Source organism: Meles meles, chromosome 13 (assembly GCF_922984935.1).
Source record: "Meles meles chromosome 13, mMelMel3.1 paternal haplotype, whole genome shotgun sequence".
NCBI classification, from domain to species: Eukaryota; Metazoa; Chordata; class Mammalia; order Carnivora; family Mustelidae; genus Meles; species Meles meles.
In genome coordinates this window covers 32,957,356-32,981,535 of record NC_060078.1, presented here as the reverse complement: position 1 = coordinate 32,981,535, position 24,180 = coordinate 32,957,356, and the positions used below count along the sequence as shown (strand labels likewise).

The 24,180-nt window shown below is 39.5% G+C and overlaps 1 protein-coding gene across 4 annotated transcripts in view; it reads left to right on the top strand.

Annotated features, from left to right (window-relative positions):
- The window catches only part of MICU1 (mitochondrial calcium uptake 1), a 230,453-nt gene that overhangs the window by 173,550 nt on the left and 32,723 nt on the right, over positions 1-24,180 (top strand). For all 4 annotated transcript variants that reach the window (XM_046026571.1, XM_046026570.1, XM_046026569.1 and 1 more), the window contains one exon: positions 17,099-17,236. In XM_046026571.1, the coding sequence (XP_045882527.1) occupies positions 17,099-17,236 (138 nt within the window). The remainder of the gene's footprint in view (positions 1-17,098; positions 17,237-24,180) is intronic.

Sequence of the window (24,180 nt, the reverse complement as noted above, 5' to 3'; positions counted from 1 at the left end):
CAAATTACGTTTTCACTCAAGATGTAAGGAATTTTACTCTCTGATACACAGAATATGATACATATAAAAACACTTAGATAATGTATGACTTAGTGTTAGCCTTCTGGGTGCCTGAAAATGTTCATTTCTTAAGTGTGATGAACTTTGAACTTTTGTTTTTTTTTATTCATTCATTCATTTATTTATTTAGAGAGAGTGGGTGACAGAGGGCAGAGAGAGAAGGAGAGAGAGAATCTTAGGCAGGCTCCACGCTCAGTGTGGCTCCTAATCCAGAGCTTGATCTCACGACCCTGAGATCATGACCTGAGCCAAAATCAAGAGTCAGACACTTAACTGACTGAGCCAGCCAGGCATCCCTGAACTTTGAAAGCAGGAAGTAGCTACTCTCTAGCTATGCTTTTACATAATTTCCAATTATTCACCTAGGTATAATCTCTCATCTTAACCATCTGTGATACTAATTAAAGAAATGGGAACAAAGTCTGCTGTCCATCAGGAATTCCCCTATCACCTCAAATTGAGCTAGAGTTTTCAGGGAACTTCTGGCATTTCGTGTTAAGTAAATGTGTATCAGGTTGAATCTGACTGAGACTCATTTTAAAATTTGGATCTAAAATAATGACTGGGATTCTTATAATGCTTGGGAAATTATACTGGTTGGTTTACTGATTTTATCTCAGTCTGACTTCAGAAAGCCTATGAGGGATTTTTTTTTTCTCTGTGGATTCAAATTAAGTTTTATAGTTCACTTTAAATATATATCTTTATGCTCTGACAGGGTTATGGTAGCTGGGGGAGCAATCTCTTTGGTTTTCCTCACTTGTGAGTATGTGTAACCTCAGGTGTGATGTTATTGTGGTTTTACATTCTATTTCTGCCCAAGAATAATAATAAATTGTGGGGTTGGTTGATCCAGTGAGTATACTAAGTCCATTTATTTGAATGTACAATCATTAACTCACCAAAGCTAATCAGATTTTAGATCTACTTTGTCAACTGTGCCCGGGAGCCTATTCTCTTAGTGAAACATAATTAATTTCAAACCAGCAAAATGGGGCATAGGTTTCCAGTCCCTTCTAAACCTGCTTTATAGAGGTCATCCAAAATGACTCACCTTCCCACATAGATGTTTCAGTAGTCACCACATTCATCTGCCAGAGGGCTCAACGGGCAGATCCTTAGAGCAGAGTAAAAGCTACATCATCTTGATAAATGAGTACTGCTAAGCTGTAATTAGTATATGTCAAACCCTAGTTCCTAGATAGCTTCAAATATTTAAAATGCCTGCCTCTCTCTGCCAGCATTTGCTGGTAAATACATGATAGAACAATGTGCAGTTTTCCCATGATTTTAGTGTATTCCATGAGTTGACTGTGATCGAAAATACTGGTTAACTTCCTCTCTGCCTCCATACTAAAAGCAGTGGAGTAACCTTGGCCTCTGGTTTATGATTGTAGTCTTTACTGGTACTGCAAAGCCACGGACAGCATGTATCCTCCCTAGGTGATTTGGGGCTTATTGTTGCTGCCCAGCCACGTGACAGCTGGAGGCGAGGAAGTAAGTATTTGAATTGTAGTAAAGGGATAGAACTGAGAATGACCAACTAATATCAGTATCTTTGTCTCCTGTGTTACGTCTAGCTCCTCAAGTTAAATACCCTTGAAGTGGGGGATCTCTGCCATCTTGGGGAGCTACAGGAGATGATAAGAGCAGTTTCTTTAATAGTTACCTCGGCCCCATTACCCTGCATTGGCCATTCACATTGATGTATTGGATGTTTCAAATCTAATAGGACCCCAAGAAGGAAAGATATTAAAAATAATTTAAATATTTAAGGGAGTATAATTTCAAACGTAAACATTCTGCCAGCACCAGCAAGAGCAAGACCTGCTGGACAGAAACGAGGAGTCACCTGACTTTCTTTCAGTAAAGGCTTAGGGTTAAGCAGCAAGAAAGTCAAGCAACCATAGGCTTTGCACGTAGCTAGAATCACACACTTAGAAAAATGTGTGCAAAGCAAAAAAGAACCTAATTTGGCCCAGATCTCTTCCATCAGGAAAGTACCTACTTAAGCCCGTATCTCTTCATCACACCTACTCCTGCAGTCACTGTCAATAACATCATCTCATCCAACCACTTCTGTCCATCTCTGCCACCATTCTAGCCCAAACTAAAGTCATCTTCTGCCTGGATTACTTCAGTTGCCTCCTTACTAGTCTTAGGATAGCCACTCTTGTTATCCTTGTCCTTCTTAGAATAAAGACTTAAACCCATGCCTAGAGTCTCGGTATTATTTGAGCTCTGCAGCTGCCTCCTCCAAATTCATCTCATACCAATCAGTCTTCCACCAGGGACCTTTGTTACTACTGTTGATTTGCCTGGACACTCTTGTCCTCCTTTCCCTTCCCCTAGTTACCTCAGAGCTCAGTTATTCCTCACTCAATCAAGGAAGTCTTCCCTGCTTCACTGTCTTCCAAACCCAAATTAGACCACATTTTTATATTAGATGTTTCCAAAGCGCCCTGTACTTTTTCTTGACGTCATTAATAATATAGTCATCTGATTTTTTTCATATCTTGTGTCTCTGGACGTTGTCCTTACAGAAAACATCAACTAATAACTATTTATGATGCTATCTCCTCTTGAGTACAATTTGGCAGTGTAACTTATAATTTGCTCTTTTGTTTTTTTCTATTTATTAGGAATATGTACACTTATGTGATCTTAGCCCCTAGTCATGGCTTTGTTAAATCATTTTTTTCTAGAAACAATATTATGCAATTTTGTCATGACTGTAATCATGCCAGTAATACACATCCTTGTAGAGTTATTTTATTTTATTATTTTTATTTTATTTTATTTTATTTTGCGGGGGAGAGAGGGAGAATCCCAAGCAGACTCCACGCCCAGGGTACAGCTCGATGTGGGACTTGATCTCATGACCCTGAGATCATGGCCTTAGCTGAAATCAAGAGTTGGATGCTTAACCAACTGAGCCATCCAGGTGCCCCTCCATGTAGAGTAACTTTAAAATCTACCAGGCTGTGTTGTAGTCTTCACATCTCAGGTTCCTTTTACATAAATGGAGACTATAGCTAATACACCTATCTCAAGGGTAATTATGAGACTCAAATAAGAGAATGATTAGGAAACATTTTGTACATTATTATCCCTAAGTCCATTTGTTTATATCCCATATGTAGTGACTACAGGACTTACAATTTATTCTTACAGCTCCTATTTCCATAAATTTTTGTCTAAGTCCAGTTTCAATGGGAAAAGAGAGTTTTATCATTTAACTTTCCAGGCCCTAAACTTAGTTCCACTCCTGCTGCTTTTCCTCCTCATAAACATGCAAAATGTGAATGTGAGAGTAGAAAGGAGAGTTAAGAGAATGACTGAACTGTTTTTCTTTCCTTTTTCCATTTCTTTTCTGTATTGTCTTTCTAGAGAACGAGGTTTATTTCTCTTTAAGTAGAGCTGAAGTTAACAGAAGCAAGTGTGACCCCCTAGTTATTATTTGTAGCTGACATTTATTGTAGTTGCTAATAATACCATTACTAATAGCTGATGTTTATTCTGCTCTTCGTATGTGCTAGGTGGGTGTGGTACTACCATATTTCATGGAATCTAAAACATAAACAGTGGAAAAAAGAAAAAACAACAGTGGGAAGAGAGACCATGATTTTATGTGCCACTAAGAAAGAAAAAAAAAAAGCTGTCAAGTAAACCATGATAAAAATGCTCTCTTTACACCAAAAATATTGGTTAATATCCATTAAAATGCTCCTGTAACTTAAGATATATTATGTGTCACTCTTGTACACACATTAAAAGGAATTATGAACAAAATAAATTGGCCTGAAACTTCATTATATTCAGGTCTAACACTTCTAAATTTCTCTTTGACTGAAAATCTGTGTTTTTCCACATAGTACTGTTCTTTGAGCTCTCAAGAGCATTAGTAATGCAGCATTTCTTAAAGGAACACTGCACTGCTACCTGGGATTTTCTTCTGAGCCATGGGTCCCTGTTCTACACGCTGTAACATACTCATACAGCCAGTGACAACGTCACAGCTGCTGCCTAACCAACATTAATTGTAAAAGTATACTGAGTTTAGAGGTATTAAATGTAAAAAAATATAAGTAAATGCATCTTCGGAAAGATAAGTTAGGGTGATTATTCCTCAAGCATTATCTGACTTAACTCTCACAATAATCCCAAGAGGAAAGTACTTATTACACCAATCTTACAAATAAGGGAACCAAAGCTCGAAAGATTACATAAATTGCTCGGGTGGTGACCAAGTCAGTCTGTACAACCTGAATTCTTTTTTTTTTTTTTTTTAAGATTTTTATTTATTTGAGAGAGAACACAAGCAGGTTAAGGGGCAGAGAGAGAAGCAGGCTCCTTGCTGAGCAGGGAACCAGTTGGGGCTCGATCCCAGGACCCTGAGATCATGACCTGAGCCGAAGACAGACACTTAATCAACTGAGCCACCTAGGCACCCCACAACCTGAATTCTTGCCACTGAAACATACTGGCTTCATTTATATTCCCCATATAATTTATACCCTTCCCCAGAAAGGGAAAATAACATAAAGAAAAACCCAAATGCTGAACATAAAACAAGTCTTTTTCTGGAACCAGGAGGGAGTCCAAGTCCTTTCACAGCTGATGAAAGTTTCCTTTGGAATATAGAAGGTCTGAAATTGATTGGATTCCCCTAGCTATAGAAAGGCTTTTGTGTTTATATTTTATTGCTGTGAAAAAGCATTAGGCACTTGATCGTCCCAGCTTGGGGGACATGTTACATATTTTAGTGAGTTGATGGCTAATTTACATCATGCTGGAGCCCACTAAAAATTAATATCCTCCTTGCCTCTGTTATACAAGTTTTGATATTCTGATCATTTGCCAGTGATTACCACCTACTGACTTAGAGAGTTTTCTCCCATTATAATAATGGGAGAAATTACCCATATTCTCTTATGAAAATGTTAACATGAAGAAACTGGTGCCTCTCCCCCCAAGATTGCTATTAGAAAGTATTTGATTTCGTTTTTTATTTTCCTTTTTTCTTGCAATTTCTTCATGAAATTTTTGTATCTTTATTCTTTTTTTTTTTTAAGATCTTATTTATATGAGAGAGAATGAGAGAGAGAGAGAGAGAGCATGGGTGGTGGGAGGGTCAAAGGGAGAAGCAGACTCCCTACCAAGCAGGGAGCCTGATGTGGGACTTGATCCCAGGACTCCAGGATGATGACCTGAGCTTAAGGCAGTCGCCCAACCAATTGAGCCACCCAGGCTCCTTGTGTCTTTATTCTATTGATATGATATATTCCAGTAATTAATTTTCAGGTGTTAAACTACCTTCTCATTTATGGGATAAATTCCACTTGGTCATAGTATATAATCCTTTTTGTATGTTGCTAGGTTTGGTTTGCTGGTGTTTTACGGAAACTCATTTTTCTTTATTCAGTCACTCACTGTGATGAGGAAATGATCAACTGTGAATACACCGAGGCCAAAGTAAATTGTTTATCTTAACTGTCATCATTATTTTTTAACAGCTTTTCACACTGGCTGCTGTCTTCCACAGTTTGCCACACCTTTAGGTAAAGTTGGCACATTGAGGCTCGTAGAGTGGTCATTAAGTGTCAAGTAATGAACAAGCTAAATCTCCAGCTGTCTTATGAATGCTGACATGCTGTCAGCAATGCTAGGACAAAAACAGTATGGAAAAATGTTGTATTTTTCACCTTGACAGTGGATCCCAGAGAACTGTCTAAGAAAGGATGAAGTCAGAGGAAAACAGTGACATGCAGTGAAAGGAGACAGCACTTTTTGCTTTCCTACTACAATTAGACCTTGGTTCTTACCTTCTAAAATTGGAGCTCTTATATTTTTTTTCCAACAGTCAGATTGTCTCCAAAACTCTTGTGATCTCCTATGAAAGAAGAATGTCCTTGAACTCTGAATAATGCTGAGCCTCAACTCTCAAAGGAACACATTAACACAAGACAGACTTCTTTTTCTGTTGCTGTGGTTTAGAGTAAAATGGTTATTTGAAAGCAGAATTGGATATGATAAGATCTGCTTGCTGAAAGAGTTATCTTAAAGGAAAAATAACTTGAGAATAATCCTATATACCAATTCCATGTGGAACTTTATAGATTGACTTTATAGATTTTTAACTTTATAGATTTTAACTTTATAGATTGATTGGAATATTAAATAACAGTTAATTTTGCCAGAATCTCTTGTTCATATTGATCAAAGTCTTATCTCAGGGAAAAATAGCCACACAAATTTTGTGTAATTAAGAATTCCATGTGAGTTAATATATGGAAAGCACTTAGAACAGGATCTGGCACACAGTAAGTACTATATAAATGTTTGTATTGTAGATGATAAAGTATGGATTATTCTTTAACAACCTAAGAAATTTTTTCAAGTAAGTGTATTACCCTTTTATGCCTTATTTTTCTCTGGCGCTGAACTATGGGTTTTTTCCCTGCTTTCTCCCTTGTTCAATATTCGTTTATATAACTTTAAACAAAACAAGGAAGTTAACTGGACTGCATTTACTTGACATTATTAGGCTTAAACCACCCCATGTTAGTCTAAATTCCCATTCAGACTAGTTTCAAAGTCAACAGACTGGAGGATTTTTTTTTTTTAAAAGATTTTATTTATTTATTTGACACAGAGAGAGAGCACAAGTAGGCAGAGAGGCAGGAGGAAGCAGGCTCCCTGCGGAGCAGAGAGCCCGATGTGGGGCTCGATCCCAGGACCCTGAGATCATGACCTGAGCCGAAGGCAGCGACTTAATCCACCGAGCCACCCAGGTGCCCCCAGACTGGAGGATTTTTTAAAACAAACTTAAACTGATAATCTTTTTTATTCTGAGGATTTAATCCCTTTGGTTGGTATTAAGAGATATGTTTTAATATTTTGCTATGTTTTCTTTTTTTTAAAAAGATTTATTTATTTTAGAGAGAGAGAGTACAAGGAAGAAGGGCAGAGGGAGAAAGAATCTCAAGCAGACTCCACACTGAGCACAGAGCCCAATGTGGGGCTCTATCCCATCACCTGAGATCACGACCTGAGCTGAAACCAAGAGTCAGACGCTCAACAGACTGTGCCACCCAGGCACCCGTTTTCTTTTTTTTTTTTAAATGAAGAAACTATAAGTCAATACTTAGCTTCTTAACTCACAAGGAAAGAGTTGCTAGATATAAACCAACAATACAATTCATAAAGAAAAAGATCCATGCATTTCACTGCAATAAAGATTTAAAACATTTCAAAAAATAAATAAAACTTCTATGCATAAAACAAACTATATTAATAAAGCAAATATTTTAATCTTATAAATTAATGAGACAAATATGAGCATTTCTCCTAAAAAAACAAAATAGGCAAAGAACATACACAAAAAATTCAAAGGAAGAACTAGAAATGGCCAGCCAGTCCGTGTGTTAGAAAAATTCTCATCAGCCTCACTAGTAATCAAAGAAATATTCATTAAGATAAGTTACCATTTGGGACACCTGAGGGGTTCAGTAAGTTAAGTAACTGCCTTCGGCTCAGATCATGATCTCAAGATCCTGGGCTGGAGTCCTCCATTGGGCTCCTGGCTCAGCAGGGAGTCTACTTCTCCCTTTGTCCCTTCCCCCCGACTCATGCTCTCTCTCTCTCTTTTTCTCTCTCTCAAATAAATGAAATCTTTACTATTTTTCCCCTAGTAATAATATTTTATTATCATGCTTGATATTGTCAAGTATACCGAGAAATAGGTATTCATATATACTACTGGGACTGTAAATTGAAATATCTTCCTGGAAATTAATTTGGTAATAGGAATTAAGAGCACTGAAGACTTTATACCTACCACTTTTCAACACACTAGATTGGGCAAAAAATTAAAATTCTGACAACACCAAGTGCTGAAGATGAGAAGCAATGGGAACTCTTATACATAGCTGATAAAAGTATTGGAGATTCTTTTGATATTTTATATCAAAATTTATTATAATATATAATAAATAATAACATATATTTTGTAATATCATATACAATGCATAGAGACCAAAAATGTGACCAAAATAATATAAAATTTAAAATTAATAAAATAAATATTTAAAAGGAACATAATAATAATTGGATATTCATAAGCTAGCAGTTCCATTTCTAAATCTATACCTTAGACTAGGACTCTTTTTTTTTTTTTTAAGATTTTATTTACTTATTTCGGAAAGAGAGTGAGAGAGAAAGAGAGCATGAGAAGGGGGAGAGTTAGAGGGAGAAGCAGACTCCCCTGCTGAGCTGGAAGCCGGACATGGGACTCGATCTCAGGACCCCGAGATCATGACCTGAGCTGGAGCAGTCACTTAACCAACTAAGTCACCCAGCTGCCCCTTTACTCGGAACTCTAGTTCGTGTTTCACAGACATTGATAGAAGAATATCCATAATAGCATTGTTCATAATAGCAAAAAAGCTGATAATAACTCAGATATTCATATGTAGGAAAACGTAGTACTTTCAAACAATAGAAATCTATAACAATAAAACTGAAAGAAGTATGCATAAATGTACTGACATTGATGAGTCTTAGAAATATAACACTGAAAAAATGTATAGCACTAAAAAAAATTATGGAAGAGGGGCGCCTGAGTGGCTCAGTGGATTAAGCCGCTGCCTTCGGCTCAGGTCATGAACTCAGGGTCCTGGGTTCGAGCCCCGCATTGAGCCCCGCATCAGGCTCTCTGCTCCGCAGGGAGCCTGCTTCCTCCTCTCTCTCTGCCTGCCTCTCTGCCTACTTGTGATCTCTCTCTCTGTCAAATAAATAAATAAAATCTTTAAAAAAAAATTATGGAAGAATACACTCACTAAGATACCATTTTATGAAGTACAAAAGCAAGCAGAAATAATATATTGTTTTGGGACACAAACGTATTTTGAACTAAGAAAAAGAACAAAAGAAAGAGAAATCCAGTTGGTAGTTACTTCTTAAAGGAGGGAGAGATGTGAGCTTCCAATGTTGTGCTAATTCTTCCTCTCTGAGGTTAACTGGGAGATTCATGGTGTTTATTTTTATTGTTATTATTTTTATAACTTGTCTATTATGTATATTATTTCATATATATAAAATATTTAATAATTTAAAAGAGCTTGTAGAGTCTTACTTCATAATTCCATTTTTGGAGATCAATCCCAAAACAGTAATAAAAAATAAGTGCTAAAAAGTTTATCCCAGTGGTGGTATTTACTGTGACCCCAAACTGAAAAAAACTAGATATCCAGCACTATTATTTTTTTAAGTAATCTCTGCACTCAACATGGGGCTCAAACTCACAACTCTTAATATCAAAAGTCACATGCTCTACTGCCTGAGCCAGCCAGGTGCCCAAGAAAGGACTTTAAAAAGCCTTAAAAAATACATTAAGTGTGCAGTGTCTGGGTGCGGTGCCTGGGTGGCTTAGTCGTTAAGCGTCTGCCTTTGGCTCTGGTCATGATCCCAGGGTCCTTGGATCAAGCCCTGCATCAGGCTCCTTGCTTGGCCGGAAGCCTGCTTCTCCCTCTCCCGCTCCCCCTGCTTGTGTTCCCGTGTCTGTCTGTCTGTCTCTCTCTCTCTCTCTGTGTCAAATAAATAAATAAAACCTTTTAAAAGAAATTTTTTTAAATAAAAAAAATTTTTTAAATATATTAAGTGAGATAAAAGTTAATTAGAATTTGCCGAGAAGTGAAAGCTAAAGGAAGAAGGTAAAAAAAAGCCAGGAGTAAGGTTATTCTGAACTAGATAAATTAAAACATCTCCTGTTCTTACTAGAGATAGGCCACAAATTTGACTCCAGGCTTCCAGTAACCAGGATAAAAAAGGAAAGATGATTCATGGTGCACTTAAGATAAGAGCAAATCAACTGTTCTTAGTGAGACCAGAGGGAAACTTCTCCTCAGATTAACTCTGCAGGCAACTTACTTACATTCTCTCTGCCTGTGTTTCCTCCTCAGTAAAACAGAGTAACAGTACCTCTTAATAATGGTGTTGTGCAGCTTACATAAGGTTAAGTTCCCCGGAAAGCACCTACCAGGTAATAATCACTCAGGTAGGTTACTGATTAGCCATAATGAATGACATTCTCAAGGCTGGCTCAGTTGTTTAAGTATCAGCTTTTGGCTTAGGTCATGATCCCAAGGTCCTGGGGGGGGGTCCCTGCTCAGTGGGGAGTCTGTCTGCTCCTTCCCGCTGTGCATGCAGTAGCTCATTCTCCATCTCTGTCTCTCTCTCTCTCTCAAATAAATAAATAAATAAATTTTTTTTTTTTAAAGTGTTCGTACAGAAAACACTCATGAAAGTAGATACCATTATGGGAGAAATGGAAAGGTCACCCTCATCTCAGGTAGGAAATCCTCTCAATTGTAGGACAGTGTTGTGAATTAATGTTCTAGTGTTCTTTCTGTGTTCACTTAATACATATTTATCAGGCACATCCTTTATGCACGTTTTCTGTCTGAAAAGTATAAATATGGATAAATATTCAGCCAACTGTAAGTAGTCTAATCTTGAAATCATTCTAATGTGTTGAATAATAAATAAAATTTGTTATGTTGGGGCGCCTGAGTGGCTCAGTGGGTTAAAGCCTCTGCCTTCAGCTCAGGTCATGATCCCAGGGTCCTGGGATCGAGCCCCGCATCGGGCTCTCTGCTTAGCTGGGAGCCTGCTTCCTCCTCTCTCTCTCTGCCTGCCTCTCTGCCTACTTGTAATCTCTGTCAAATAAATAAATCTTAAAAAAAAAATTGTTATGTTTACTTTTTCTGCTTTCCAAATGTGAAAGTAATACTCTGCAATCAAAGACTGGTCAAAGCAATTATGAAAAGAATAGTGAGAAATAGTAATTGAACTTAGTTAACACCTGCTAAGAACAGAATAATTAATTGAGGCTTTTAGCTTCCTGGAAAGCGGTATCATGATGATAAAAATATTGCTACATTTATTGAATGCTAACTATGCACCAAACTCTTTGCTTAATTCTTTACATATAATACCTCATTTAATCCTTACAGCACTTTGAGCTTGTGAATATTATCTCCATTTTTTTGGTGGGAAGATTTTGAAGCCTTATAGGAAGTAAGCCACTTAGCTAAAGTCTCAGCAGCAAATATGGGTTCAACCCAGGCCTTGCTGGTTCTAAAGCCCTTGTTCTTAGTCACTTTAATATATTACCTTTCGTAGAATGAAACCAAAACTTAGCATATCTTCAAACCCCTTGTTCCAGATCTAAAACATTTTTTCCCAGACACCCTCAGTCAAGTATACCTTGGTTTTTACTATCCTGTAATAAGTTCATGTATCAGTCTTGTTATCTTCTGGTTTTGACTGTCAGACTGAAAAGTTAACCTTCTGGTTTAACTATATGTGATTGACACTCATGCCATTTAGTTACTTCATTTGATCACCACCCTGAACTTAAAAATCATTTTAAAATGGAAAATATCCTTGGTTTTGAAATAGAAAAGTTCATTAGTTTAGTTTGGTGTGATATTAGTATTGACAGTGAAGATGCGTCTTATATTTAATCATCAAGAAAATTCAGACTCCAGGCACTTTGACCTGGGGCTCTCTGATGTCCCCTGCCAACTATAGAAACAGATTTCCCATGCAGACAGTGAAGTGTGTATGTCATGCTCTCCGCGTGGGTTTGCAGTAGAGAACGTGGCCTGTCATTGTTTTGCCTTTTCATGGACCTAACAGATGTTGTCCTGAGACTCTGGTAGGAGCAGCAGTGGCATGGTGAAGATCTCAAAAGGCAAATACTCTGGGCACCTGGTTGGCTCAGTCAGTAGAGTGAGTGACTGTTGATCTCAGGGTCATAAGTTCGAGCCCAACGTTGGGAGTAGAGATTACTTAAAATTAAAAAAAAAAAAAAAATCAAAAGACAAATATAGTGAAGTTGAAAAACAGATTGTATTCATCTCAGTGGCTTAAGATTACCCTATATTAATTGCATTGTGTGGTTCAAAAACTAGAATAAGCCTATTAAGAAAATTATCATTCTGAAACACTTGTGTATTTCAGGATTTACCATAGGAGATAGATAAAATCTCCTGAAAGATAACTGCACAAAAGAGAATATGGTTGAAGTTTACATTTGTTGAAATATATTAATGTCAAATGTCTTTAATAAATTAAGATCCACTTGCAGATACTGATTTCCTTTTCCTTTTATGATTTTTTAAAATCTTTTTGGTTCATAATACATATTTTCTTTTTCTGGCTTCCCATATTCCTTAAGTCATTTCATCTAGATATATAGACCATCTGTCCTTCCAAAAGGCTATTCCTTCTCTCAACAAGGGGCAGGAGTGGAAATAAGAGGCACAATATGGAAAGAAAGCCAGGGAAAATCTTTTGGACAGTTTTTTGGCTCCTCTTCCCTGGCCCCTCTTTGCAACCCCCTAGGGAATGACAAGGAGCCAACAGTTTGTATCCATTTGAGAAAGTGATAGTGGCCACAGAAGAGAAAATGCTAAGCTGTTCAGCTCTCTTCCTAGACAGAAAAGCAATACAAATGGTGGATGGTGTGCTGGAATGTACACGTTCTGTGCCACAAGACCAAATAGATTGGGATTTCTTATTGAAGTGGAGCATAAGAGGCTCTATCAATGTTTGACTAAGTAAAATGCAAGCTAGTCATTTGAATTCCTTCCAGATACACAGTTGGAAGCTCTCTGCATTGTGATAATTTTGTAATAACCTCTCTCCCCAAAGACAGTCTCATGACCTGGGGAATTACATGCACACTGTGCTCCAGGAGTTGCACCCCCAGGATTTTATAGGCTTAAGATAAACAGTTCATCCTGAGAACCACACGGTATCTAGCGATAGCCTGTGAAAATGTAGCCCCAACAAATGTCCTTGAGAAATTGCCCTTGAAGCTCCCTAGTCTCAGCGTAGGAGGTCTTCAGCTAATAAATGTTGAATGAATAGCACATTAGTTCAAGCCAGTTTCCATTAGCAGTTTTGTATGTGAAGAAAAACCGCTCTCTCCCACTCCCACCTCCTCCAGCTGCATTAAGATCTCAGAAATAAGGTGCCTGGGTGGCTTAGTCATTAAGTGTCTGCCTTCAGCTCAGGTCATGATCTCAGGGTTCTGAGATCGAGCCCCGTGTCAGGCTTCCTGCTGAGCAGGAGTGGAAATAAACGACTCTCCCTCTCCTACTCCCCCTGCTTGTGATCCCTCTCTCATTCTCTCTCTCTGTCAAATAAATAAATAAAAATTAAAAAAAAAAAAAAAAGACCTCAGAAATAAGGCAGTCTTGCCTCAAAGGAGCCTAAAAACCTAAAAGAAGAAGTGCTGTCCGAAATCAAATTCCAGAGCAGGTAGTGACTTTGAAGTGGGCTCCATGGAGCTGAATTTTCTAGTTTTTAGGCCCTTTCAGGTTCCAGCCACACAAAAATAATGACAATAGTAGAACCCGTTGCCCAAAGTCAAGTCTGAGTCCTCAGAAGAACATTAATAAAAATAATAATTTGAGTATTAGAATTGTCACTCGGAAATTTCTCCTGGAAATTGTTTTTGTTGTCTTTGAAAATCACCGAGGTGAGGCCTTATGCCCCTGTGGAGAGCAGATGAATACAGGCCTTTCATAAGCCTGGAGCAAGCCGCTGCTGCTGCTGCCGACATTAAAAACAAGAAGCATTTCACCCTTGAGTCTGTCATGTAGGAGAAAGCCTCAGACTCATCTAATGCAGATAGATGGAATTTCTCCATAGTTGTCCAGTCTCCCAGATGAAGGTAAAATGAGCACCCTAAATTGTTGAAGCCTGCCTGAGGGAGCAGGGACCACAGCTCCGTTTCTCTCGCCTCTCGAAGCGCCTCGATCTCCAGCTTCTGCCTGGGTACCACCTTTCACTAATAATCTGATGGAAACATGGCCTTGCAGAACTCTTACCAGCCCTCCCTTTTGTTTCACGGTGGTAAATTGAACCATAAATCAAACTTAAATTGAACACTGAAAACTTTTGATATTGTCAAAACTTAATCAGAAAAATTAATCAGCTGTGTAGAAGTGACAGGGTAACAAAAATGAAGCATTGAGTAGCTGAGTTAATAAAAAAAGAGGCCTTCCCTTAATATTGACGATGTTGATTTCTTTGGAAATAGTTTTGAAGTTTTGCTTCAAGAGCAATTTCTCAGTAGTTTTAAATACGACCAAGCCCCATGGCTGTGTTAGTTTATCTAAAACAGTGCAGTGCTACCCCATGGAATGAATATGTACCATTGCTTAGAAGGATGAGACTGTGATATTGAGAAAGAATCTTTGGATCCGTAACAGAGCTGGGTTATGAGCAGTCCCAGCTCTGCCACAGGGAACTCCTGTTGCCTCGGTTTTCTCATCCGTAAAATGGAACTGATAATATCTACTCCATAGCATTGTCAAATGATTAAATAAAGGCATATATGGGCGAAGTTCCTGGCCCATAGTACAGAAAATTGTTGCTGTTGTTAAAATGTCGTTCTTGTGTCCTGCCCACTGATGCAGTCTCACTAGGGAAGGTATGAGTGCATATCAACTTACCGTGCTGAGGAAATAAGAATTGAAAGAGCAGTTCACTCTTGACTATATATTTCCTTATTTTGTGTCTCATATGTAAGTCTTATCTCCCTACTAGATGGTGATGTTCTTGAGGACAGAAACTGAATCTTTTCCATACTCCACAATGACTAACAGTGCTAGATAACTAGTAGACATTCCAGAAATGTTTGTTGACATGACCTTACTTGGTAAATGTCTTATGTCTTTCTAATATCCCTTTTATGAGAATAGGATTATGCCCTGCCACATAAGAATCTTAAATTTCCTGGTAACTTATTTTCCAGTAAAACTGGAGGGATATTTTACCATCTTCAAATTGTTTTTGCTTTCTAATTGGTTTCTGGGCTCATCTTTAGCCATTTTGTTATTTTTGCATTTATAAGTTTCATTAACACTACAGTTAGCACTGAAATAACTTTGCTGTTTCCTTTTTTTTTTAAGAGGGCAGGAAGGGGCAGAGGGAAAGGGAGAGAGAATTGCAAGCAGGCTTCACACCTGGCATAGAGCCTGACTTGGAGCCTGATCTCACGACCCTGAGATCATGACCTGAGTCGGAACCAAGAGTCAGATGCTTAACTGACTGCACCACCCAGGCACCCTTTCCTGTCTCTATTTTTTAATGAAAATCTTAGTTTTCTGATACTACTGAAATTAGTTAGAAGTCCTTTATACTTAACCTTTCCATCTGCATATCTAAATATATTTAATGATTTTTCAGTAGTTTTGTGGTAAATAAGCATGTCTAATTAAGGCATCCTACACTATGTATTTTTTTTCAAGCTCTGTTGATGTCTTAGTATTTGATTGCCATTTTGGGGAAAACCTGGAAATGCATTACTTTTCTTTTAAATCCTTAAAGGTGTGAGTGTATAACAATATTAAATACAGATTGAGGAACTGATACGACTTTACAAATATACAGTTGATCAAATTTATAATTAGCTTTTTTTCAGAGTATTTTTTTAATGGTAATTGGCCTGTTCAGATTTTCTACTTCTTGACTTAATTGGAGGGGTGGGTAATTAATATTTTTCTTAAGAGTCTTCCATTCTGGGGCGCCTGGGTGGCTCAGTGGGTTAAGCCTCTGCCTTCGGCTCAGGTCATGATCTCAGGGTCCTGGGATCGAGCCCCGTATCGGGCTCTCTGCTTGGCAGGGAGCCTGCTTCCTCCCCTCTCTGGCTGCTGCTCTGCCTACTTGTAATCTCTCTCTCTCTCTCTCTGTAAAAAAGAAAAAAAAAAAAAAAGAATCTTCCATTCTTGGGGCACCTGAGTAGCTCGGTTGGTTAAGTGTCTGACTCTTGATTTTGGGCTCAGGTCATGATCTCAGGGTTGTGGGATCAAGATCAAGTCCCATTGGTCTCTGTGCTAGGCATGAAACCTGCTTAAGATTCTTTCTCTCCCTCTCCTTCTGTCCCTCCCCACCCCAATAATCTTCCATTTCTTGAGATTTAAGATCGCAGCCTAAAATTATAAAGTGCATTCATCTTCAGTGTCTTTATTTTTTTAATAATTTATCATTTCTGATTTTGTATGTTAGGATTTTCTTTTTTGATTAGACAAACTGAAGTTTTATGGGGACATTTTGGGCAGTTGGAAGATCACCTTTGGCCATACCTTCTAAGATTTGATTTATCGTGTTCCCATTCCCATTCATTTCTAACAGTACATAATTGCAGGTTTTGTGTCTGTGACTTCCATAGACATCCATCATTAACTTCTAGTTTCTGGCATATTCCCCACTGTCTGAGAACACCTCCTTCCCACTGTGAGGAGCTTCTGCATGGCCCTCTCTCACCTGTAGCACTCATTGCGAGTGTTCTTGTCCAAGGGCTCAGTGAGCTTCTGCCAGTGTCCTCCACCATTTCTTGGGAGACTGCACTGATTTCCCAGAAGGCAGGGGGATTTGAGAATCGGTGTTTACTACATTCCTTCAATCTGGTCCCATCTGCTCCATAATTAGCTGCCAGTCCTCTAGTCTGTGACAGGAAGATGGTCTTCCCTAGTTTGATTCCTGGGGGAGGATCCCCCTCCTTTGTCATTCCTTATTGATTATAATAAGTACTGGCAGGGGGCCATAATTAGCTTAGAAGTTATTTCTGAGTAGCAGGGACATGGATGATCCAGAGAGCGCTTATTACCAATAATATTACTCATGAATTGGAATGGAGTTTTAACATTGTTTTTATCCCCACAAGGACGCTCCTGCTCTGTAAGGTGTAAGGTGTTATAGCAGCTCTGTTTTATCCATGAGGATGTTGAGGCCCAGAGAAGTTGGGTGACTTTCCTAAAGTCATAAATAGTGACAAAGCTGGAATAAGAACCCAAATCTTCTGTTTCTGATTTTTTTTTCAAATCTTAGTGAGAATTACAGTTCAAAAATAACAGTCTCTGTGGCCACCAACTATTTTCTGGCATCCAGCTTGATCATTCCACATTCCATGTCAAAATTCTTTGCGTTTGACCCCAAGAACACTCTGTTTCTCTCCCAGTTCGAACGCCATGACCCTGTGGATGGGAAAATTACTGAGAGGCAGTTTGGTGGCATGCTGCTGGCCTACAGTGGGGTGCAGTCCAAGAAGTTGACCGCCATGCAGAAGCAGCTCAAGAAGCACTTCAAAGAAGGAAAGGTAGGTATCTTTGTTTATAGGAAGAAAAGGAACCATGGGAAGGTATGGTTATATTGCAAAGGTACTATCATAATGAGAGTGTCATGAAACAAAGATTATAACTAATTCATCTCTGGTGCTTCAAAAAACACAAGCAGTGGATGAGGAAGAAAGGAGATGGCAGAATAAGCCCTTAGGTTTCTTGTTCAAGGGGTGGCACTGTGAACTAGATTGAGAAATCAAATAGGTACCTGTCTGGCTCACTCGGTTGAGCACGCAGCCCTTGGTCTCAGGGTTGTGAGTTCAAACCCCACAATGGACTTAGAACTTACCAAAAAAAATTTCAGAAAGTCTATCTGGAGAGAAATTAAAAAGAGAGACTGGTTTCCAGAGGAAGAGAAAGAGTTTAGTTACAGATACCTTGATTTAAGATGCCTATGTATGGGGCGCCTGGGTGGCTCAGTCAGTTGGGCGTCTACCTTCAGCTCAGGTCATGATCCCAGGGTCCTGGGATCCAGCCCCGAGTCAGGCTCTCTTGTTGCCGGAGAGCCTGGTTCTCCCTTTCCCTCTGCTGCTCTTCTGCTTGTGCTTTCTCTCTCTCCCTCAAAAAATAAATGAAATCTTAAAAAAAAAGAAAATGCCTGTGGACTCTCCAGTTAGAGATGATTAGCAGGCACTTGGATATTCACATCTACTTCAGATGACTGAGATAGGTTTGGGAATCATCAATACATTATTCAGGTTAAAGCCACTAGACATTTATTGTTCTTTTTTCCCCACCCTCATCCCCCTCCATGAGATGTTTAAAAAGCACAGGAAAGGGCACCTGGGTGGCTCAGTTGGTTAAGCGACTGCCTTCAGCTTAGGTCATGATCCTGGAGTCCTGGGATCGAGTCCCACATCAGGCTTCCTGCTTGACAGGGAGTCTGTTTCTCCTGCTGACCTCTCCTCTCATGCTTTCTCTCAGTCTCTGTCTCTCTCTCTCTCTCTCAAATAATAAATAAATAAAATCTTTAAAAAAAAAAAAAAAGCACAGGAAGGAAGCAGTTAGAGAAAGTAGTGCAGCTGAGCAAAGGAAACAGTCAACAAAACAAAAAGGCAACCCACGGAATGGGAGAAGATATTTGCAAATGACAGTACAGACAAAAGGTTGATATCCAGGATCTATGAAGAACTCCTCAAACTCAACACACACAAAACAGAAAATCATATCAAAAAATGGGCGGAAGATATGAACAGACACTTCTCCAATGAAGACATACAAATGGCTCTCAGACACATGAAAAAATGCTCATCATCACTAGCCATCAGGGAGATTCAAATTAAAACCACATTGAGATATCACCTTACACCAGTTAGAATGGCTAGAATTAGCAAGACAGGAAACAACGTGTGTTGGAGAGGATGTGGAGAAAGGGGAACCCTCTTACACTGTTGGTGGGAATGCAAGTTAGTGCATCCACGCTGGAGAACAGTGTGGAGATTCCCCAAGAAATTAAAAGTAGAGCTTCCCTATGACCCTGCAATTGCACTGCTGGGTATTTACCCCAAATATACAGATGTAGTGAAAAGAAGGGCCATCTGTACCCCAGTGTTTATTGCAGCAATGGCCATGGTCGCCAAACTGTGGAACGAACCAAGATGCCCTTCAACGGACGAATGGATAAGGAAGATGTGGTACATATACACGATGGAGTATTATGCCTCCATCAGAAAGGATGAATACCGGGGCGCCTGGGTGGCTCAGTGGGTTAAGCCGCTGCCTTCGGCTCAGGTCATGATCTCAGGGTCCTGGGATCGAGCCCCGCATCAGGCTCTCTGCTCGGCAACGAGCCTGCTTCTCTCTCTCTCTGCCTGCCTGTCTACTTGTGATCTCTCTCTCTGTCAAATAAATAAATAAAATCTTTAAAAAAAAAAAAAAAAAAAAAAAGAAAGGATGAATACCCAACTTTTGTAGCAACATGGACGGGACTGGGAGAGATTATGCTGAGCGAAATAAGTCAAGCAGAGAGAGTCTGATACTCAGATGATGAGAGAATTCAGGAAGAGATGATGGAGCATTTTTTGAGCAGCACTGCGATTGGAAACCATGAGTTGGTGGCGGCACCAGCTAGCACTGCTCTCTGATAGCTTTGCACACCAGCTGCACCTGGTGCAGGAATGGGCAGATGGTAGAACTGAGTCAGCACTGGGGTTTTGCCAGGGTGTGGGATGGACATACTGAAGCAGAGATCACTAAAGAGGCATACCTCTTAATCGTCACGCACACACACACACACATATGCACACGCACACATGCCCCAGGTTGCCAGACCTTCTCATTTGCAGCCCAATACCCTTTCCCCTGTACAGTGATTACCAGTTGGCCATGACCAAAGAAACTGACCTGGCACTAAAATTGTTCTGTCCCTACAGCAGGTGTTCTCTCGGTTAATGGGGGGAGGACTCATCATTAACAGAAAGTGACAGAGAACAATCCTGTCTCTTAGAGACAGCTTTTACAGTGCTTAGTACCCAGCTCATATCTGTTAGAAATTATGATTTCCAAAAATTAGTGGTGAATGTTTAGGTGGAATTTTAGCCCTTAGGCCGAAAGCATGGTGTTTGCATTAGGAAACACTCTTTTCGTTTTACCGGAGTAAATTTTTTTTTTTTAAGATTTTATTTATTTATTTGACAGAGAGAGATCACAAGTAGACAGGCAGGCAGAGAGAGAGAGAGGGAAGCAGGCTCCCTGCTGAGCAGAGAGCCCCATGCAGGACTCGATCCCAGGACCCTGAGATCGTGACCTGAGCCGAAGGCAGAGGCTTAACCCACTGAGCCACCCAGGTGCCCCCGGAGTAATTTTTAAATAAGTTTGGTTCACTCATTTATTTGACCTTAAAATAATTAACTGCCATAATAGCCTAATTTGTATTTTATGATTAATTCATATTTAAAAACAATAAATTGGTTGTTGGAGACATCTCCCTTGAAGGAATAAGGTGTCTTTGGCAGGAGTTAATTTAGGACCTGGAGATCTTACAGAAGAGCTGTGAAGCAAAAGGACAGTTTTTGTCAGATGAGAAAAATCTGGGGTGCTAAATTACTTCTGGCCCAGAATTTCCAGGCTGCTTTAGCCAGGAGATTGAGATTGATTGCCCTCTCACGTTGATTAACTTTGTGAACATAGCAATTAACTAAAATGAGAGTTAATGAAGGGCCTTTGCTCCTGAGGTTACCAGTCCATCTCTGTAGGACCATGTCTCATTAAAGGGGAATCACCATCTGCTTCCTAATTGTTTCTTTTATTCCACTCTGGATTTGTTATCATGAAAATGTAACTTTTCATTTGGCTCATATTAATCATTTTCTGCGTGGGATTCTGCACAGATTATCAACTCAGACCTAAAGGACTGGCGGTCCTAGTGGTGATATTAAGTAAATATTTGCACATCACTTAATGACTCTGCGATGTTTCACTGCCGTTCACATTGTTCTTTCTCTGTGTTTCCAACAGATCTCCTTTTGCCTTTGAGATTCTAGAGACAGAAAGAAAGAGAAATGAATCACCCACCCAGAGTCTGGACTGTAATCCAAGGCTTTCTAGTCCATATCTTGTCCTTTCCATAGCAGAGTTCTCCTTAGCCATACCCTTCGTCCAAAGCAGCGCTTCTCAAGCCCAGTCTCCCAGTATCTCTTGGGGGATTTTTCAGAAATGCGATTGTTGGGGCCGTCTTCAAACCAACTAAATCAGCAGCTCAGTGGGTGGGTCCAGGCATCAGTGTTTCTTAAAAGGCTCCCGAGGGGATTCTCGGATGCAGTTTAGCTTGTGAGCCACTGGTCTGGAGGGCTGTACTCTGTCCGTGTCTCTAGATCTTCTGCCCCTGAATAATAGCTGGACAGACTGGGGGAACCTGGCATGCTGGACAGATTGCTCTATTCATGCCCTGTGGAACTGCCGTGTTTCTTATTTAACAAAGACAGTTTTCATTTCTTCCTTTTTTTTTTTTTAATGGGGAACATGTTTGTATGGCCTTTATTTTAAAAATCAGTCCCTATCCTCTATCAGATTTTTCCCATTCCGTTCACTATCCTTTTTCTTGGGATAATTCTTCTAGGCCAAATCTGACTGAGCTCTAAAATTTGCCTATTTTCCTTGCTCCATATTGTCTTCTCATTAAAAGAATTTTCTGAGAGTTTATAAATGTAATTCACAGGGATGGTTCTCTATGCTTAAGAGCACAGAAGCTGTAAGCTTTAATAATTTAGCAAATCCACTTAAGGCTGAGTAGAAAATGATATTGAGTTCAATGTCAGACATTGCTATGTGCAAGACACTAAGCTAGGTGCTGTGGGAAAGATAAAAGATAAACAAAAACCGTCATCTATCCCCAAGAAATATATAGTCTGTAATAATTGAGTAGGAAAACATATATACACACACGTGCAAAGAACTATGTAATTTCATATTCAGTATTTACTGAGCGTCCACTCTGTGCTAGGCACTCTTATAAATATTGGGAATACAATAATGAGCAAAAACAAGTCTCTGCTTCACAGAACTTGAACTTGACATTCCTAGTGCTGGGACACAGGTGATAAATAATTATAATACAAGGCAACTCACTTGACTTTGAGCCTCTTGAGAGCATGGTCGTACTCATGTTTGCATGTCCCCAGTACAGTGAGTGTCCATAGGCAAATCTTTGTCAAACGCATTGGTGAATGTATTAAGTATACATATAAATCTCTGAAGCCTTTTGGGAACACCAACAAGAAAGATTAGAATCAATTGAAGAGACTAAGATTTCTTGGCAGAGATACAATTTGAACTTGGTCTTAAGAGCAGAGTAGGATTTTGCAGGGTGTCAGTTTGTGCTTTGTCCTCAACTTGCCTTCTGCTCCCTCATCATTTCTTCCAGAACAGTGTTGATCCTTAAATCTTTCAGGTTGGAGAAGGCAGAAGGTCTCATCTTCTGTAATCCCTTCTTGCTGAAGAGGGGTGTAGAAATTTCCCTACCTGTGGGTCAGTATTGGTCAGCTGGGGTATGTATAGGGGAGTTAGGAAAGGTGGAGGCAGCTAGAGGGAAAACCCACCTTAGCTTGACAATAGCCAGGCCTCCAGTATCCTGAGAGTTTCTTTAGCATATGAAGGTCCTTTTGGACATCTCCCTTTTTCCTTACCTCCCCCAACTCCCAAGTATATAATCAGTCATTCCTCACAACCCCAAGGCAGCTCTTTCTGCCCAAGGGTCCGGTCCCTGTGCTTTAAAAAAATCACCTTTCTGCACAAAAAAAAAAAAAAAAAAAAAAGAAAGAAAAGAAAGAAAGAAAGAAAGAAAAAGTACAGTTTTCACAAGCAAAAGTTATAAATCAGTTTGCTTTTGTATCAGCTTCACCATGTAGTAGAACATCTGAGGTGTGGCCATTAAACTAAAAAGACCAGAACTCTCCTTTATTGATTAGCTTTGTTTTACTGATTAGCTTTGAAACTTGTACTTCCCCCAAAGTATTAAGCTGTGAATTACTAGTAAAAGAATTTGTGGATTTTTCCCCTATTATATTTCTGTTTTGTCTCTGCTATTAGTCTCATAAACTTCAAAGGTATGTGAGTGGTATACTTTCCCCTGTTATCTGTCCCTCAAGGTCCTGCACATACCAGAGAAGAGAGTATATTTCAGAGCTTAATTGAATAAAGTCATTGCCATTTGCTCTGTAGCAGTGGGCCCGCTGGCTTACTGAAGACTCAACCTACTTCTTACTGAGTACTTGCCAAGTACTAGGCATTTTACCTATCTTCTCCCTAATTATCACATCTGCATGATGAATAGAATCCCTGTTTTTCAGATGAAAAATACTTTCCTGAGCCTTAGTGATTTGCCTGAGATCACACAGGGTGTTAAGAGGTGGCACCAGGAGTCCAAGCCAGGACTGTCATTCCATAGTCGGCAGTCTTCCCACTAATGAGCCTATTCATTGCCGCTCCTTCTTCTCCATGATTTGAAGAAGCATAAGGGTTTGGGGGGAACAAAACCATGTTGCTAGACCCTAGCCTCTAGGGAGATGGCTAGAAAGTTAGTTTATGGAAGCATTTGTGGAGGACCTTAAGTACTAGGCAAAAAGTTGAGTTTATCCAGTTGACAGTGAGAAATCACTGATATTTTTGTGAGTAGGAGGAAGAACTAGGAAGAAAGTGATGTTGCGGGGTGATTAGGTACTTGTAGAAATGTAAGTAATAGAAGTGGTGTACTTTCCCCCCACTGCCAGGCAACAGTTGAAGTTTGGGGTTTGCAATGGGAAGATGCTTTATTGGAGCAAGATCGGCATAGTTACACCCCTGACAATGTACCCACAAAATTGGTGACAGTGGCCGCTTGTAGGGTGGGAGACTGGAAGACAAGGGTAGAGGAAGAATTTGCTTTGTGCTGTTCATATATTAAAATAAATTTTTTTAAACTCGAAAAATAATTAAATGTTTTAAAAAACTAAGCAGAAGACTGAGCAGATGATAAGTGATAAGACTGGTACAAGGCGTAGCAAATATAGAAGTAGAAAGGAGGCTATTTTATCTTTTCAGTGAGCCATAGAGGGAATTCGGCAGTGGGATTGATTCCTGGCAGATGGATTTCCTGTGACTGATTAAAAGACAAGGGAAGGAAATCATGTGTGACAGTGTGTTGCCCTGTAATCAGGTCTCACCTTCACCCATGCCGGTCAGCACTGGGTCGCTAGCATTACCGGACGACTCCAAAGGAAGCCAAATTTTCCTTATCTCTTTTTCTACTCCAGCTGCTTTTTTTGTTGTTGTTAACAGCTTTATTGAGGTATAATTTAGGCCATAAAAGTCCCCAACTTTAAGTGAACAGTTCAATGATTTTTGGTAAATTTACAGAGTCATGTAGTCATCACTGCGATCCTGTTTCAGAATGTTGGCATCACCCCAAAAAAATCCCCATGCTAGCTTGCACTCAGTACCCATTTCC